The sequence below is a fragment of the Narcine bancroftii genome, chromosome 6 (genome assembly GCF_036971445.1).
Source record: "Narcine bancroftii isolate sNarBan1 chromosome 6, sNarBan1.hap1, whole genome shotgun sequence".
Taxonomy (NCBI): Eukaryota; Metazoa; Chordata; class Chondrichthyes; order Torpediniformes; family Narcinidae; genus Narcine; species Narcine bancroftii.
Window position 1 is genome coordinate 53,797,681 of NC_091474.1, and position 19,325 is coordinate 53,817,005.

The 19,325-nt window shown below is 48.0% G+C and overlaps 1 protein-coding gene across 1 annotated transcript in view; it reads right to left on the minus strand.

Moving 5' to 3' along the window:
• Positions 1–1,028: 1,028 nt before the first annotated feature.
• Positions 1,029–19,325, minus strand: part of camkk1a (calcium/calmodulin-dependent protein kinase kinase 1, alpha a) — a 351,599-nt gene continuing 333,302 nt past the window's right edge. Inside the window, exons 16-18 of the mRNA XM_069888054.1 lie at positions 17,767–17,895; positions 13,323–13,426; positions 1,029–6,151 (exon numbers count right to left, since the gene is read on the minus strand). Coding sequence (XP_069744155.1) covers positions 6,079–6,151; positions 13,323–13,426; positions 17,767–17,895 — 306 coding nt within the window. The 3' untranslated portion in view covers positions 1,029–6,078. The remainder of the gene's footprint in view (positions 6,152–13,322; positions 13,427–17,766; positions 17,896–19,325) is intronic.

Sequence of the window (19,325 nt, forward strand, 5' to 3'; positions counted from 1 at the left end):
CTGTTTACCTCCAACACACTGTACATCTCCCCATTCACATCCAACCCACCACACATCTCCCCATTCACCTCCCACCCACCACACATCTCCCCATTCACATCCAAACCACCGTACATCTCCCTGTTCACATCGAACCCACCACACAAATCCCTATTCACATCCAACCAACTGCACATCTTCCCATTCACCTGCAACCCACCGCACATCTTCCCTTTCACATCCAACACACCGCACATCATTCCATTCACATCCAAACCAACTGACATCTCCCCATTCACCTCAAACCCCACTATCACCCTGTTCAGCTCAATGCCACCGTTCATCTCCCCATTCACATCCAACACACCGGACATCTCCTTGTTCACATCGACGCTACTGCACATCTTCCCATTCACCTCCAACACACCAGTCATTACCCCATTCACATCCAACGCACTGCACATCTTCACAGTCAAATTCAACCCTCCTCAAATCTCCCCATTAACATCCATCCCACTACACAGCTCCCTGTTCACCTCCAACCCACCTCACATCTCGCCGTTCACATCCTACCTACCACACATCTCCCCATTCACATACAACCTACTGCACATCTCCCCATTCACCTCCAGCCACTGTACATCTTCCTATTCACCTCCAAACCAACTGACATCTCCTCATTCACATCCAACCCACCGCACATATCCCCATTCACATTCAATCTACCGCATATCTCCCCGTTAATATCCAACCCACCGTTCATCTAGCCATTCACATCCAACCCACTGCACATATTCCTGTTCACCTCGAACCCACCAGATATCTCCCTGTACACCTCTAACCCACCGCACATCTCTCCATTCACACCCAAAACACTGAACATCTCCTCATTCACATCAAACACCCCACACATCTCCCCGTTCACATCAAACCATATAACCATATAACCACTTACAGCACAGAACAGGCCAGTTCGACCCTACTAGTCCATGCCGTAGCAAATCCCCACCCTCCTAGTCCCACTGACCAGCACCTGGTCCATACCCCTCTAGTCCCCTCCTATCCATGTAATGATCCAGTATTTCCTTAAATGTAACCAATGATCCCGCCTCGACCACATCTGCCGGAAGCTTATTCCACATCCCCACCACCCTCTGCGTAAAGAAATTTCCCCTCATGTTCCCCTTATAATTTTCCCCCTTCAATCTTAAACCATGTCCTCTAGTTTGAATCTCCCCCTTTCTTAATTGCACATCTCCCCATTCACCTCCAACCCAAGGCACATCTGCCTGTTTAAATCCAACCCACGGCACATCTCACCATTCACATCCAACCCATCCCACATCTCCCCATTCACACCTAACCCACCTCACCTCTCCCCATTCATATCCAACCCACCGCGCATCTGCCCATTCATTCCCAACACACTGCACATCTCCCCGTTCACATCCAACACACTGGACATCTCCACGTTCACATCCAACCCGCCGCACAAATTCCCATTCATCTCCAACCCACCAGATATCTCCCTGTTCACCTCCAACCCACCGTATACCTGCCTGTTCACATCCAACCAACCTCACATCTCCCCATTCACATACAACCTACTGCAAATCTCTGTGTTCAACTCCAGCCACTGCACATCTTCCCGTTCACATCCAACCCACCACACATCTTCCCATTCACCTCGAACCCACTAGACATCTCCCCGTTCACCTCCAACCACCACACATCTCCCCGTTTACACCCAACCCACCACAAATCTACCCATTCACATCCAACCCACTTCACATCTTCCCATTCACCTCTAACCCACCAGATATCTCCCAGTACACCACCAACCCACTGCGCATCTTCCCATTCATTCCCAACACACTGCACATCTCCCCGTTCACATCCAACACTGGACATCTCCACGTTCACATCCAACCCGCCGCACAAATTCCCATTCATCTCCAACCCACCAGACATCACCCTGTTCACCTCCAACCCACCGCATACCTGCCTGTTCACATCCAACCAACCTCACACCTCGCCGTTCACATCCAAACTACCACACATCTCCCCATTCACATACAACCTACGGCAAATCTCTGTGTTCACCTCCAGCCACCGTACAACTTCCTGTTCACATCCAACCCACCACACATTTCTGTGTTCACCTCCAGCCACCGTACATCTTCCCGTTCACATCCAACCCACCACACATCTTCCCATTCACCTCTAACCCACTAGACATCTCCCTGTTCATCCCTGTTCACCTCCAACACACTGTACATCAACTCTATTCACATCCAACCCACCACACATCTCTCCGTTCACCTGCAAACCACTGCACATCTCCCCATTCACATCCAACACACCGGACATCTCCTTGTTCACATTGATGCTACCGCACATCTTCCCATTCACCTCCAACCCACCAGACATCACCCCATTCACCTCCAATGCACTGCACATCTTTGCAGTCAAATGCAACCTACATCAAATCTCTCCATTAACATTCATCCCACTACACAGATCCCTGTTCACCTCCAACCCACCGCATATCTCCCTGTTCACCTCCAACACAGCAGACATCTCCCTGTTCATCTACAACCCATCGCACATCTCCCCGTTCACACCCAACCAACCACAAATCTACCCATTCACATCCAACCCACTACACAACTCCCTGTTCACATCCAACACACCACACATCTCCCCGTTAATCTCCAACCCACCACACATCTCCACACTAACCTCCAACCCACCACACGTCTCTCCATTCACATCTAACCCGGCACACATCTCCCCGTTCACATCCAACCCACCAGACATCTCCTTGTTCACCTCCAACCCACCCCATATCTGCCCGTTCACATCCAACCCACCATACATCTCCCCGTTCACATCCAATCAACCGCACATCTCCCTGTTCATATCCAACCCACTAAGCATCTCCCCATTCACCTCCAACCCACCACACATCTCCCCATTCACCTCCCACCCACCACACATCTCCCCATTCACATCCAACCCACTGTACATCTCCCTGTTCACATCAAAACCACCACACAAATCCCCATTCACATCCACCCCACTGCACTTCTTCCCATTCACCTCCAACCCACCAGACACGTCCGCGTTCACATCCAACCCACCACACATCTCCCCGTTCACCTCCAACCCACCACACATCTCCCCGTTCACCTACAAACCATCGCACAACTCCTCGTTCACACCCAACCGACCACAAATCTACCCATTCACATCCAACCCTCTGCACAACTCCCTCTTCATATCCAACCCACCACACATCTCCCCGTTAACCTCCAACACACCACACATCTCCCCATTCACATCCAACCCACCACACATCTCACTGTTAACCTCCAACACACCACACATCTCCCCATTCACATCCAACACACCGCACATCTTCCCATTCACATCCAACCCAAATTACATCTTCCCATTCACATCCAAACCAACTGACATCTCCCTATTCACCTCCAACACTGCACGCTTCCCCATTCACATCCAAGCCACCACACATCTCACTGTTAACCTACAACCCATCGCACATCTCCCTGTTCACACCCAACCAACCACAAATCTACCCATTCACACCCAACCCACTGCACAACTCCCTGTTCACATCCAACCCAACATACATCTCCCCGTTCACATCCAAACCACTGCACATCTTCCCATTCACCTCTAACCCACCAGATATCTCCCAGTACACCACCAACCCACCGCACATCTGCCCATTCATTCCCAACACACCACACATCTCCCCTTTCACATCCAACCCGCCGTACATCTCCTTGTTCACATCAAACCCACCACACAAATCCCCATTCATCTCCAACCCACCAGACATATCCCCGTTCACCTCCAACCCACCGCACATCTCCCCTTTCACATCCAACACAACGCACATCTTCCCGTTCACATCCAAATCAATTGACATCTCCCCATTCACCTCCAACACCACATACCTCCCCATTAACATCAAACCCCCAACTATCTCCCAGTTCAGCTCAATCCCAATGCTCATCTCCCCATTCACATTCAACCCACCACACATCTCCCCATTTACCTCCAACCCACCACACATCTCTCCGTTCACCTGCAAACAACCGCACATCTCCCCATTCACATCCAACCCACCGTACATCTCCCTGTTCACTTCAAACCCACCGCACAAATCCCCATTCACATCCAACCCAGTGCACATCTTCCCATTCACCTCCAAGAAACCAGACATGTCCCCTTTCACATCCTACCCACCACACATCTCCCTACTGATCTCCAACCCACCAGACATCATCCTGTTCACCTCCAACCCATTGCACATCTCCCTGTTTACACCCACCACAAATCTACCCATTCATATCCAACCCATTGCACAACTCCTCATTCACCTCCAACCCACCACACATCTCCCCATTCACCTCCAACCCACCAGACATCACCCCTTTCACCTCCAATCCATTGCACATCTCCCTGTTCACACCCAACTCACCACAAATCTACCCATTCTCATCCAACCCACTGCATAACTCCCCGTTCACATCCAACCCACCACACATCTCCCCGTTCACCTCCAATGCACTGCACATCTCCCCATTCATGTCCAATCCACCACACATCTCCCCCTTCACCTCCAACCCACCAGACTTCTCCCCATTCAGCTCCAACCCACCAGACTTCTCCCCGTTCACCTCCATCCCATCGCACATCTCCCCGTTCACACCCAACCCATCACAAATCTACCCATTTACATCCAACCCACCAGATATCTCCCCATTCACATCCAACCCACCACACATCTTTCCGCTCACACCCAACCCACCATAAATCTACCCATTCACCTCTAATCCACCGCACATCTCCGTGTTCACCTCCAACCCACTGCACATCTCCCCATTCACCTCCAACCCACCACACATCTCCCCGTTCACCTACCACCCACCACACATCTCCCCATTCACATCCAACCCATCATACATCTCCCTGTTCACATCGAACCCACCGCACATCTCCCTGTTCACATCCAACCCACTGCACATCTTCCCATTCACCTCCAACCCACCACAAATCATCCTGCAATGAGGTGGTCATATGGTGCCCATTGACCCAGACGCCAGAGAGAAGGGATAGGCCATGCTGCTTCTATCCCCTCCATCCCATGCACTGCCAGAAAAGAAGTCCCACTCCACAGAGGGCACTGGGGTGTTGGGGGGGATGGTGAAAGTTAGGGCTGGAGCCAGGTGTGGCCTGGTGGGATGAAGTACTACCCAGAGGGGTCTACTCGCCCACCGCTACCTTGGCCAGGTCACTCTCAGGGGCCACAGACTCTTTTTCTCATCCCAATCACTGGGATTTCCACCCTCCAGTGCCCCCTCCACAGTCCAAGCCCATCAGCAGGGGTAAATCAGTTTCCCCCATCACCAAAACGCTCACCTGTCCGCGTTTCACCTGTTCATGTTTCATCCGTCCACTGGATAATTGGCTAAAATGTGACATCAGTAAGATTGCTTTCCAGGAAGGGTCAGGGCAAAGCATCAGTTACTGTCCCTGCACAGATAACCGATGCAGGATTCCCAAATGGCAGCAGAGACAGTTAGCACAATGCGATTACAGCGCCAGCAACCCGGTTTCCAATCCACCACTGTCTGTAAGGAATTTGTCCGCTCAGCCTGCGTGAGTTTCCTCCGTAGGTTAATTGGTGTATGAAGGGGTGGTGTTCATGGTCTCATAGGTCTATTAAAATTTGGAACTGGCTGTATCCCACTGTAAGTGGTGTTCAAGCCACACTGAAATTGCAGACTGGTCCCATCCCAAGGGGCAGCAGAGAACTGGGTGAGAGTAGAGCTTGTGGGCTGGGTGGAGATGCCGACCCTCCTCAGCCACGTGACCCTTCACACAGCCCATTAGACACTGTCCTATGCCCAGCTGAACAGGGCTAATGACACCTCCTGGATTCCCGTTTGCCAGTTGGTCTGAACCTTTCCCGGAGTTTCGCAGAAGCTTGAGTTGACAGAATGAGGAGCAAAGATGGGTCAATGACAGAGGGAGTGCGACGGGCTGAGTGCAGTTCCAGGGATCTCAGGAGATGGCCTCATCCTCGCATACGTCCGGCAGCTCGGTGTCCTTCACCATCTCACCGCTGTTCTGCTTCCTGCAACCAGGACAGTTTGGACATGTTAGCACCGGGTTTCTTGCAGCTTTTTCTGTGGACATGAGCAGGGATCGCACCTTCATAGCCAGTTTCAGGGGAGGGACTGGTGAGTACAGGCATCACGCACCACCCTCTGAACACAGTCTGGGTGTACAGGGAGCAGGCAAGGGTATGAGATGCTCCCGGGGAGTGGGCTTTCGAGTCAAAGAGAGAAAGGGCAATTAGATGCAAGGAGGATGCCCGCACTAGGGTTGGGGGGGGGGGGCGGTTGGGGGGGGGGAGAGAAAATTGGGCTTTTTCCACTCAAATAGGGTAGTGTAGGGGAATCCAGAGTCTCAGCATCAGGCTGCCAGACTTCAATGGAGGTGACATGAGGTCTCTTCAGTGACAAATTACCAAGCACCATATTGAGGAGAAGCAGAGCTGGAAGGTGAGGGTTGCTGAAGTACAGTTGATGTCAAATAAAACAATTAAAAATACATAAATAGTGAGATCAATTTTAACATTGCAACCTGTTCTCCTCAATATTTTTGCAAGAGAGATATCGGATTTAGCATCAGCTTGGAGTGACCCTGAGTGCAAGATTCTTCAGGCTTCAGGCTGTGCCCCATCTCTGGGCTCTGCAAGTCTGAATTTTCCCCCTCCCAATCAGTCAGCTCATCCCTGTCATACACCCTCTGCAGTTTCCACAGGGAAATCCTGGACATCCTCAGCCAGAGAGCACTGCCTACATTGCATTGGGGGACAACAGCAGCCCATCGCCCCTTCTGCAGCCCCACCACCCCCTCCACAGATCCACCGCCCCCTCCAGAGTCCCACTGCCTCTCCATCACCCCACCACCTCCACCCCCACTGGCCCCTCATCAACCCCACCACCCCCTCCATAGACCTACCCTTCATAGAGCCCCCCAACTCCGCAGTCCCACCATGCCAATGAGATTTTATGTAACAGGATGGTACATGTCCAGCTGGGGTGCATGGGCAATGCTGGGCTCCACCAACCAATGGTCGCCTCCTGTAGCCAAGCATTGCCAGAGGCTATTGACATGCAGAACCTCCCTCATTGCCCCTTCACCCTCCTGTTCCCTCTCCCCTCACTTCTCCCCTGAAGTACGACATCACTGTACTGTGCAATACACAAGCATGCTGATGAAACTCAGCCAGGCATGTCGCACCCACAGGTCGGGAAGGGTAATGGACATTTCTGGCCTGAGCCTGAGTCCTTCTTCATGTCGCACCCACAGGACAGGAGGGGTAACGGACATCTCAGGCCCGAGCCCTTCTTCATGTCTCACCCACAGAACGGGAAGTGTACCAGACATCTCGGGCCCGAGCCCTTCTTCATGTCACACTCATAGGACAGGAAGGGTAACGGACATCTCAGGCCCAAGCCCGAGCCCTTCTTCATGTTGCACCCATAGGACAGGAAGGGTAACGGACATCTCAGGCCCAAGCCCAAGCCCTTCTTCATGTCGCACCCACAGGACAGGAAGGGTAACGGACAACTAAGGCCCGAGCCTGAACCCTTCTTTATGAATGCTGAAAATCAGGCAGGTTGCTGAATAAACAGGTGGGATGTAGAGAAAGGGGGAGATAACTCTTCACCTTCTCTCCCATCACCTCACCTGGTTTCTCTTCTAGCCTCCGACCTGCACCACCTCTCACCTTTTGCAAGTTAGCCTGTGCTCCTCCCCCTCCCTCTTACACCCAACCCCCTCCCTCAACCTTTTTATTCTGGTGCCTACTGTGATAACTGACTTTGGGCACTCCTGATGAAAGGTTCAGGCCCAAAACATCAACTCTTTCCAGATGCTGTGTGACCTGCAGAGTTTCTCTAGCACTTCATGTGTTGCATCTACAGACTTTCCTGTTGACCTCCATGAATGTACCATGTTCATTTTGGGTAAGAACCTTGAAGGGACGGACTTTCCTTGTACAGGGTCTCACGTGACATAGATATCTTGATCCTCAAGCAGGATCACTTCCCTGGAGAGCAGAGACACATCACTGCTCCAAAGGGTTCAACCGCCTGGTCTTAACGCTGAGGCATTTAAAGGACTGCTAAAGGATCCAATGGTGTTGGCAAGTAAAATCCTGCCATCACAGGGTCTGTGCTCAAGATGGCAGTGCCTGTGCTGAGCAGTGGCCATGAAGGGTTGAAGAATCCAGTAATGGTGACCCACCCGCCCCATGAAAGAGAAGAGGATATGATCCTACAGGATGGTGACCATGGCAGTGGACCAGTGAGGGGATCAGCAGCTGCAGGCGACTTGCGGTCGGGGGACCCACATGAGCTGCGAGCTGCTGGAGACTGGCTCATGGGAACCAAATTTCAGAGCTGGGTTTCGAGAGGGTACTGAGGGCAAGAAGGGCACCTGAGGGGTCTCAGGTCAGAAATTTGGATCTTGAACTTGTGTCACCAATGGATCAAACAGGAGTCGAAGAGTACAGGTGTAGAGGCTGTGGGAGCACTGGAGGCGAATCCACGGATACTCGGTATCTCTGAAGGGACTCTTGTTCGCTTCTGTTGCTCTCGTACTGTAAGGGGCACCTTAGCACAGAAACTAACCTTCGGCCCAACTAGTCTGTGCCCAACTATTATTCTGTCCCAACCCATGGAGATGCACCTAGCCCAGAGCCCAGCGTACCCCTCCATGCACCTATTCACATTCTTTAATTGTCAAAATCAAGCCCACATTCACCACTCCAGCTGGCAGCTTGAACCACACTCTCATCTCTCTCTGCATGAAGTTCTCCCTAATACTCCCTTTAAACATTTCATCCTTAACATATGCCCTCTACTTGTACACAGAGCTGTTACAGTGCCAGCAATCGGTTCTGGTGTTCAAATCCCACTCTGTCTGTAAAGAGTTTGTTCATTCTCCCCTTGTCCATGTGGGTTCCTCTAGGGGCTCCAGTTTCCTCCCATAGGCAAAACATATAGAGCGTTGTAGGTTTAACTGGGAATTATAGACCAGAGACTGTTACATCTGTGTTGTGTAAACTATTGGAGAGTATTCTTAGGGACAGGATTTATGGGCATTTAGATGAGAACAGTCTTTTTCAGGCTATTTATGTTTTTTCAGGAAGTAACCAAATAAATTGATGAAGGTAGTGGGTAGATGCAGTGTATATGATAAGGTATTTGACAAGGTCCTCCATGGTATATTCATTCAGAAAGTCATGAGCCATAGGATCTTTGGAACCTTGGCTATGTTGATTCAGAATTGGCTTGCCTGTAGAAAGCAGAGGGTAGTAGATGGAACATATTCTGCTTGAAGGTCAGTGACTAGTGGAGTTCCACATGGATCTTTCTGGGATCCTGATCTTTGCTATTTTTACAAATGAGATGGACAAAGAAGTAGAGGATTGGGTCAGTTAGTTTGTAGATGACACGAACTTTGGAGGTATTATGGGCAATCTAGAATATTGTCATAGGTTACAACAGGAGATAGATATGACACAGAGTTCAGTACAATCTGGATAAGTGTGGTGATGGATTTTGGGTCAGACTTGAATATAGAGTACATGGAGAACATAGAGTACATGGGCAGGATTCTTAACAGTGTGGAAGAACAGAGGGGCCTTGGGGTCTGATTCCATAGATGTCAAGGTTGCCGTACAAGTTGACGGGGTGGTTATGGGATGCTGGTCCTCATTGGTTGGGGGATTGAGTTCAAGAGACTTGATGTTCTTTTGCAGCTCTATAAAGCTCTGGTGAGACCACACTTGGAATATTGTGTTCAGTTCTGGTGGAGTGCAGTGGAGATTTACCAGGATTTGGCCTGGATTGGGGAACATGTCTTATGAGGAAAGGTCAGCAGAGCTGGGACTTTTCTCTTCCGAGCATAGAAGTATGAGACGAGATGTGATAGAGGTCTGCAAGATTATAAGAGGCATAGATAGGACACCTGTTTCTCAGGCCAGGATCAACAATCACCAGAGGATATCTGTACAAAGTGAAAGGAGGGAAGTTTAGGGGAGACATCAGGGGTAAGTTTTTTTATGCAGAGCTGTGGTGCCTGGGATGCCTTGTTGGGTATGGTGGTGGAAGCTGAAACATTGGGGGCATAAGAAACTCTTAGACAGACACATAGATGAAATAAAAATAGAGGGTATAGTATTTTTTCTCAACTATGTGCCTGTCTAAAAGTCTCAAAGCCCCTAATGTTTCAGCATCCACCATTATCCATGGCAAGGCATTCCAGGCACCCACAACTCTTTGTGTAAAAAAAGTACCCCATGTCTCTCCACTAAACTTCCTTCCCTTCACTTTGTACAGATGGTATTCGTTACTCCCTGCCTGGGAAAAAGGCACTGACTGACTATGCATCTCAGAATCCTATTAATTATCCCTTTATCCTTCTTTGCTCCAAAGAGAATGTCCCAGGTCTGTAACCTTGCCTCATAAGACTTATTTCCCAATCCTGGCGATATCCTGCTAAATCTTCTCTGCACCCTCTCCATAGCTTCCACATCCTTCCTATAATGAGGTGACCAGAACTGAACACAATACTTTAAGTGTGGTCTCAGCAGAGCTTTATAGAGCTGCAACCTTAGCTCTCGAGTCTTGAACTCAATCCCCCCCTAATGAAGCCCAGCATCTCACAGGTCTTCTCAAATATCCTATCAAACTGCGCGACGACCTTGAGGGAGGTATGGATTTGGACCCCAAGATCCTTCTGTTCCTCCACACTGCTAAGTATCCAACCAAGTAACCCTGTATTCAACTTGGTTTGACATTTCAAAATCCATCACGTCACACTTATCCAGATGAACTCCTTCTGCCGCTTTTCAGCCCATCTCTGCATCCTGCCTATATCTTTTTGTAACCTACAGCAAACTCCAACTTTCGTAATATCCGCAAACTGACTGACCCATCCTTCCACCTCTTCATCCAGGTCATTTATAAAAATCACAAAGAGCAGGGGTCCCAAAACTGATCCCTGCAACACTCCACTAATCACCAACCTCCAGGCAGAATACTTTCCTTCCACTACTACTCTCTGCTTTCGTCCTGCAAGCCAATTTTTAATCCTCATGACTTTCTGAATGAACCTTTCATGGGAAACCTTGTCAAATACCTGACTGAAATCCATACAAACCTTCATCAATTTCTTTTGTAACCTCCTCGGAAAACTCAATTAGGTTTGTGAGGCATGACCTTCCCCTCACAAAGTCTCTGCTTTTCCATGCTCATAAACCTTGTTCAATTCTGTCTATTAGTTTCCTCACCACTGACACAAGACTCACCGGTCTATAATTCCCAGGTTTCCCCTTAATTCTTTTATTAAACAAGTGGATCACATTTTCCATTCCTCTGGCACCTCCCCTATAGCCAAGGAGGAAGTAAAAATCATAGCAAAAGCCCAAGTTATCTCTTCCCTTCCTTCCCAAAGCAACCTGGGGTATATCATGTCTGGCCTAAGGATCTTTCATTTTCTGTAATAGCCTTTGATGCTGAATGACACCAGGAAGAAGAGTTCCTTTCAGGACAGTCCATGTACCATGGTGTCCGAGAGTCCCACAGCATGGGAACAGGCCAATAGGCCCAGCTTGTTTACACCAAACAACAAGCCCTCTGGCTTTCCTCCCAACTGCCCGCATTAGGCCCAAACCCATCCAATACCTTCCCATCTATTGTTATTCATGTGTCAGAAAAGGAAGTAGTGTAACTGCTTCCACCTCTTTGGCAGCTTGTGCCTGTACTCACCACCCTCTGAGAAAAGAACTGTTCCCCTTATCTCCCTTCTAAACCCACCCCTCACCTTACACGTGTCCTTTCTTAGATTCTCCCACTATGTGGAATAGTGTCACTATTCGTCCTGGCAATGCCCTTCATGAATCTCTTCGATTCCCCCCTCAACCTCCTTCTTAGGAACGCAGGCTGAGATTTTCCAGGCTCTCACAATTACTCGACTTCACTAATCCTGGCGACAATCTTGTAAACTCCTTTTGTACCTCAGCTCACTGATCTGGTATGTTGGGTGCAGATTCTATTGCTGAGGGTTCTGGTGAGGATGAGGAGATCTGAAGGGCGATCACAGTCGATGAAGGTTAGAGGGAATGCATGAAGATGATATGTTGACTTTGGTTTGCAAAAAACTGTTTACATTGGATGGGGGGAATATCACTGGATATAAGCCTGGTACAAAAGGCTGGATATAGCAGTGTGGATGGGACCTTGAGGACCAAATCCAAACATCTCTCAAGGATGATGCACAGATTGATAGTTAAGAAGGCCTGTGGGTGGCTGGGTTTCATTAGTCAGGGGATTGGGATCAAGAGTCAAGAGGTAATATTGAAACTCTACAAATTTCTGATAAGATCACACTTATAATATTGTGTTCAATTCTGGTCACCTCATTATAGGAAGGATGTGGAAGCTTTGGAGAGGGGGCAGAGGAGATATATCAGGATGTTGCCTGGATTGGAAAATAAGTTTTATGAGGCAAGGTTGGCAGAGTTGGGACTTTCTCTTTGGAGTGTAGAAGGATGAGAGGTGACTTAATAGAGGTCTACAAGATTATGAGAGGTATAGATAAGGTACCTTTTTCTCAGGGCAAGAGTAGCGAACACTAGAGGACATCCGTACAAAGTGAAGGGAGGAATGATTAGGGGAAACATCAGGCAAGGATAGTTTTTTTTTAACAGAGTTGTGAGTTCCTGGAATTCATTGCCAGGAATGGTGATGGAGGCTGAAACATTAGGGGCATTTAAGACATTACTCAACAGGCACATGGATGTTGGGAGGATTTCATTTTTTTTGTAAGAATATATAGGTTGAACTACTGGATGACATTGATGTGTTCCGTAACAACCAGTGACGTGCTCTCCTGTTTAATAATGAAAAATCAAAATGAATAAAAAAATAGAATACATAGGTTGGCACAGCATCAAGGGCCAATCACTACTGTGCTGTAGTGTTCTATCTTCGAAATGATGTACAAAACTGCTTTGATCCAGTTGAACAGGAGAAAGGGCTTGAGGGGTGGGCCTGTACTCTTTCTTGTGAAACTGACACAATGCAGGGAAAAGCCAATACAGTCAGAGGGATTGCTGCCTCACTGTGTCAGAAGGTCCAGCTAACCCCAGTGACTGAGATGGCAATCAGAGCCAAGAGTGAGTCATTAACTTCAGGCAAAGGACCATTTAAGTCCCAAATACTCACATAAGAAGGTTTCCTGGTGCTGACATGGACCTTCCCTCCTTTCTGCTCTGGAACTCAAAGGGGTTTCCGAAGGATCGCTTTCTTAGCATGGCCTTCACCAGGATCTGCAAACAAAGGTCAATTGTTATCGATCTTTAACCTGCCTTGAGGTACCTAAGAAATGTTTTTCACCTTCCAGAAGCAGAACCTTTCAGTGCCAGAAACTGTGTTCATTATTCCTCATGTCAGGAAATAAAAACTTCTTATCCCACCAACCACCAACCTCAACCCAACCTGGCACAGGGCAGAGCCACGACTGGTGGTCAGATGCCATTGGGTCCAACTGAGGCAGGCCTATCCATTGGAAGTGGGGTGGTGGGGCCTCTACTGGTGGTAATGCTCACAGTAACATGTTACCAAGTTCAAGTTTAATGTTACATGGACCAAGAAGCAGGAACTAATGAGAATAAATTGGAAACAGATGTTTAAGGGAGAAAGGCACAGAAGTCATTTGGAGGAAGTTTAGGGCCCACTTGTGCAGGTTCAGGATAGGGTTGTCCCACTGGGATAAGGAAAAGATGGTAGGAAAAGGGAACCATAGCTGACGAAACAGGTCAGGCAACGTCAAGAGGAAGAAGGAAGCGTACATTAGATATAGGAAGCAGGGAACAGGATGGGCTCATGGGAAGTATATTGTAGCCAGAAAAGAGCTTAAGAAAGGACTTAGGAGAGCTCGAAGGGGGCATGAGAAGTCCTTGGCGTGTAGAATTAAGGAGAACCCCAAGGTGTTCAATTCGTATGTGAAGAACAGAAGGATGATGAGAATTAATGGATAAAGGAGACATGTGCCTGGAGGCAGAGGAGGTTGGGAAGGTCCTAAATGAATACTTTGCTTCAGAATTCACGAGTAAAGGACCTTGATCATGGTGAGGTTGAAATTGAACAGGTCTGTGTGCTGGACAATGTGGAGATTAAAGAAGTGGAAGTATGGGATCTTCTGAAAAACATCAAGATTGATGTCCCCTGAATGGCATCCATGGCTGGATGCCATATATCCCAGGTTGCTGTGAGAGGAGAGAAAGGTGGAGCAGTAGCTATGATCTTTCTAACCTCTGGGCACAGGGTTGGAGAATGGCAAATGTAGTCCGCTTATTTAAAAAGGTGTGCAAACTCTTGGACTGGATTCTTAAAAATAGGATCTATGAGCATTTGGAGAAGTACAGTCTACTCAAGGATAGTCAGCATTACTTTGTGAAGGGAAGGTTATGCCTCACATGTCTAATTGATTTTTTTAAGGAGGTAACAAAAGAAATTGATGAGGGTAGGATGGTAGATGTGGTCTACAAGGCATTTGACAAGGTCCCCCATGAGAGACATACAGAAAGTTATAAGGCATGGGATCAGTGGAACTGTGGCTGTGTGGATAAAAAATTGGTTTGTAGGAAGAAAGCTGAGAGTAGTACTGGATGGAAAGTATTCTGTCTGGAGGTTGGTGACTAGTGGAGTACTGCAGGGATCTGTTCTGGGACCCCTGCTCTTTGTAATTTTTATAACTGACTTGGATGAAGAGGTGGAAGGATGGGTCACTAAGTTTGCAGATAACATGAAGGCTTGGAGGAGTTGAGGATGGAACTGAAGATTGTTGAAGATTACAAGAGGATATAGACAGGATGCAGAGTTGGGCAGAAAAATGACAAATGGATTTCAATCCGGCTAAGTGTGAGGTGATGCATTTGGAAGGACAAACCAGAAGGCTGAGTACAGGTTTAATGGTTGGTTACTTAAGAATGTTTGGCCTGGAAGTCAGCCTGAAGAAAACTGAGGTCCTCCATCAGCCAGCTCCTCACCATGACTACCAGCCCCCCCACATCTCCATCGGGCACACAAAACTCAAAACGGTCAACCAGTTTACCTATCTCGGCTGCACCATTTCATCAGATGCAAGGATCGACAATGAGATAGACAACAGACTCGCCAAGGCAAATAGCGCCTATGGAAGACTACACAAAAGAGTCTGGAAAAACAACCAACTGAAAAACCTCACAAAGATAAGCGTATACAGAGCCGTTGTCATACCCACACTCCTGTTCGGCTCCGAATCATGGGTCCTCTACCGGCACCACCTACGGCTCCTAGAACGCTTCCACCAGCGTTGTCTCCGCTCCATCCTCAACATCCACTGGAGCGCTCACACCCCTAACGTCGAGGTACTCGAGATGGCAGAGGTCGACAGCATCGAGTCCACGCTGCTGAAGATCCAGCTGCGCTGGATGGGTCACGTCTCCAGAATGGAGGACCATCGCCTTCCCAAGATCGTATTATATGGCGAGCTCTCCACTGGCCACCGTGACAGAGGTGCACCAAAGAAAAGGTACAAGGACTGCCTAAAGAAATCTCTTGGTGCCTGCCACATTGACCACCGCCAGTGGGCTGATAACGCCTCAAACCGTGCATCTTGGCGCCTCACAGTTTGGCGGGCAGCAGCCTCCTTTGAAGAAGACCGCAGAGCCTACCTCACTGACAAAAGGCAAAGGAGGAAAAACCCAACACCCAACCCCAACCAACCAATTTTCCCTTGCAACCGCTGCAATCGTGTCTGCCTGTCCCGCATCGGACTGGTCAGCCACAAACGAGCCTGCAGCTGACGTGGACTTTTTACCCCCTCCATAAATCTTCGTCCGCGAAGCCAAGCCAAAGAAGACTTAAGAATGTGGATGAATAGATTTGGGGTTCAAATCCATACATCCCTCAAAGTTGCCACACAGGTTGATAAGATAGTTAAGGCTCATGGGATGCTGGACTTCATTAATATGAGGATTGAGTTCAGGAGTAGAGAGGACATGTTACAACTCTATAAATCTCTGGAGAGACCACACTTTGAGTATTGTCTTCTGTTCTGGTCACCTCATTATAGGAAGCTATGGAGAGAGTGCAGAGGAGATTTACTAGGATGTTGCCTGGATTGCGAAACAAGTCTTATGAGGTAAGGTTGGCAGAGCTGGGACTTTTCTCTTTGAAGGATGATAGAGGTCTACATGATTATGAGAGGCATATATCGGGTAGACAACCAGCACCTGTTTCCCAGGTCAGGATCAGCAAACACCAGTGGACATCTGTATAGTTAAGGGAGGGAGGTTTAGGGGAGACATCAGGGGTACTTTTTTTTTTACACATACAGAGAATTGTAGGTGCCTGGAATGCCTTGCTGTGTTGGAGGAGTGAAACATTGGAGGAATTTGAGAGATTCTTATGCAGACACATGGACGAAAGAAAAATATAGGGTTACGTGGTAGTGAAGGTTTAGTACTTTTTTTAGGAAGGAAAATGTGGGTCAGCACAATATCGAGGCCAAAGGGCCTGTACTGGGCTGTAATGTTCTCTGTTCTATGATCTGCATGTATCTTCCCCAGACTGTCCCTGGGATATCTTGTCCTCACATGGGGAAATCCCACAGCTGGCAAGAGAAACAACATGGTTACTCCTTACGGATACGCCTCAAGGATACTCTTCATGGATACTCCTCATGGATATTCCCTGTGAAGCACCTCCCATCATTCCTCATCACTGGTGCTGCCCAACCTCACCAGTCAACCTGAGGATCAATGACAAAGGCTCAACCCCCTTCAACAAGATGCTGAACTTTAATCCAATGATTTTTAGTTATAAATATTCCAGAGTTAGAAAAGTTCATACCCTTGTGAGTTGTAAAAATCTTTATGTGTTAGGATGATGAATCGGCTGACAGAAATGAGGTTGGGCGGTCCTTCAAATGGTGCAAGAACAACAACCTGAGACCAAGTGACAAGATAAAGGAGATGGTTCAGGAGGACAGAGTCGACCATTCTCCATTGTTCATCAAGGTTTCCTTTGTGGAGCATATGGAGAGCACAAAGTACCTTGGTGTGGACAAAACAGACAACTTATCCTGGAGACACACCTCCTCATGAATTAGGAAGGCACAACAGAGCTTACACTTCTTTAGCAAGTTGAGTAGGACAAGGATATTTTACAGGGGCACAGTTGAGAGTCCCCGTCTGGCTGCATCATGGTGAGGGACGGTAGCTGCAAAGCATCGGAGTGGAAGTCAATACAGAGGATCATCAGAATGGCTGAGAAGATCACGAGGGTCTCCCTTTCCTCTATTAACAACATTAACCAGGAGTGTTGCTTCAATTGGACTCAAAGAATTATAGAGGACTCTTTCCATCCAGCACACAGTATCTCTCACCTACTACCATCAAGAAAGAGGTAGAGAAACCTCAAATCAGGTCCATCAGGCTGGGAAATTGTTTCTTGCAGGCTGTGAGTTTGATGAACAGAATTCTGGAATTGAGTAAAATCAATCCAAAATGTTTATGTATATTTGAATTCCATCTGTTTGTATATATCTGTTTATTATCTGATGTGTGCAGAGAATATGCAGAGTCAGGTGATAATAAACTTGAATGATGAAGGGTTTTCTTACCACAGTTGAGAGGCTGGAGATGAGCCGGACAGAGTTCATCACCTCCTCCTCGGTGACTTCCACCTCACTGCAGTGATCTTCCTCCAGTGGGAGGGGATCTGTCCCATTCTTCGAGACCCACGGGTGAACCTGCACACCAACCACAGAAAAGCACGTTACCTCCGGCAAACCTCTCGTTCAGACACCCTCCCTGTTACTGGTGATTACAGATTCAGCCACAGAAACCTGATTCACAGTGACAATGCTACTTCTAACCGGCTTCCCTACTTGCACCCACTCCCCAACTTGCACCCACTCCCAGACTCACACCAATTCCCCACATCCTACCCACATCCTTTATATATCCTTTTTATAACGAGGTGACAATAACTGATCACAACACTCAATAAGTGTGTTCTCATCAGAGATTAGTAAAGTTGCCACATGACCTCTCTACTCTTGCATTCAATCCCAGCATCCCATATGCCTTTTTAACTATCCTATCAACCTGTGTGGAGACCTTAAAGGATGTATGCATTTGGACCCCAAAGTCCCTCTGTTCATCCAAACTCTTAAGTAATCAACCTGTACTCAGCCTTCTGGTTTGTCCTTCCAAAATCTCATCACCTCACACTTATCCGGATTGAAATCCATTGCCCAACTCTGCATCCTGTCTATATCCTTTTGTAACCTTTGATAATCTTCAGCTCCCCTCCAACCTTTGTGTCATCCGAAAACCTACTGACCCATCCTTCCGCCTCTTCATCTGGGTCATTTATAAAAATTACAAAGAGCAGGGGTCCCAGAACAGATCCCTCTGGCACTCCTTTAGTCACTGACCATAAGAAGAATACTTTCCTTCCACAACTACTCTGCTTTCTTCCTACAAGCCCATTTTTTTATCCACATAGACAAGGTTCCTGGATCTCATGCCTCAAGACATTCTGAATGAGTCTCTCATGGGGAACCTTGTCAATTCCTTGCTAAAATCCATGTCAACCACATCTACCATCCTACCCTCAACAATTTATTTGGTTACCCTAAAAAACCTTAATTAGCCTCATGAAGCATGACCTTCCCTTCTCAGCCATGCTGATTATCCTTGAGTAGACTGTCCTTCTCCAAATGCTCATAGATCCTATCCTTAAGAATCCTCTCCATTAGTTCACCCACCACTGATGTAAGACTCACCGGTCTATAATTCCCAGGATTCTCCCTATTATCTTTTTTAAACATTTGCCATTCTCCAATCCTCCGGCATCTCCCTACTGCCCCACTTATCTCTTCTCTCACTTCCCACAGCAGCCTGGGGTATATCACATCCTGCCCGGGGGACATCAATCTTGAGGTTTTTCAGAAGATCTAACACTTCTGCTTTCTTAATCTTCACATTCAATTACAGGCCAGTTCAATCCCGTCCTCACCCTGATCAATGTCCTTTTCTCTTGTGAATTCTGAAGCAAAGTATTCATTTAGGACTTCCCAACCTCCTCCACCTGCAGGTATGTTGCCTGCCTTATCCTTTAGCGGCCCCACCTTCATTCGTGTCATCCTTCTGTTCTTTACAAATGCATAGAACA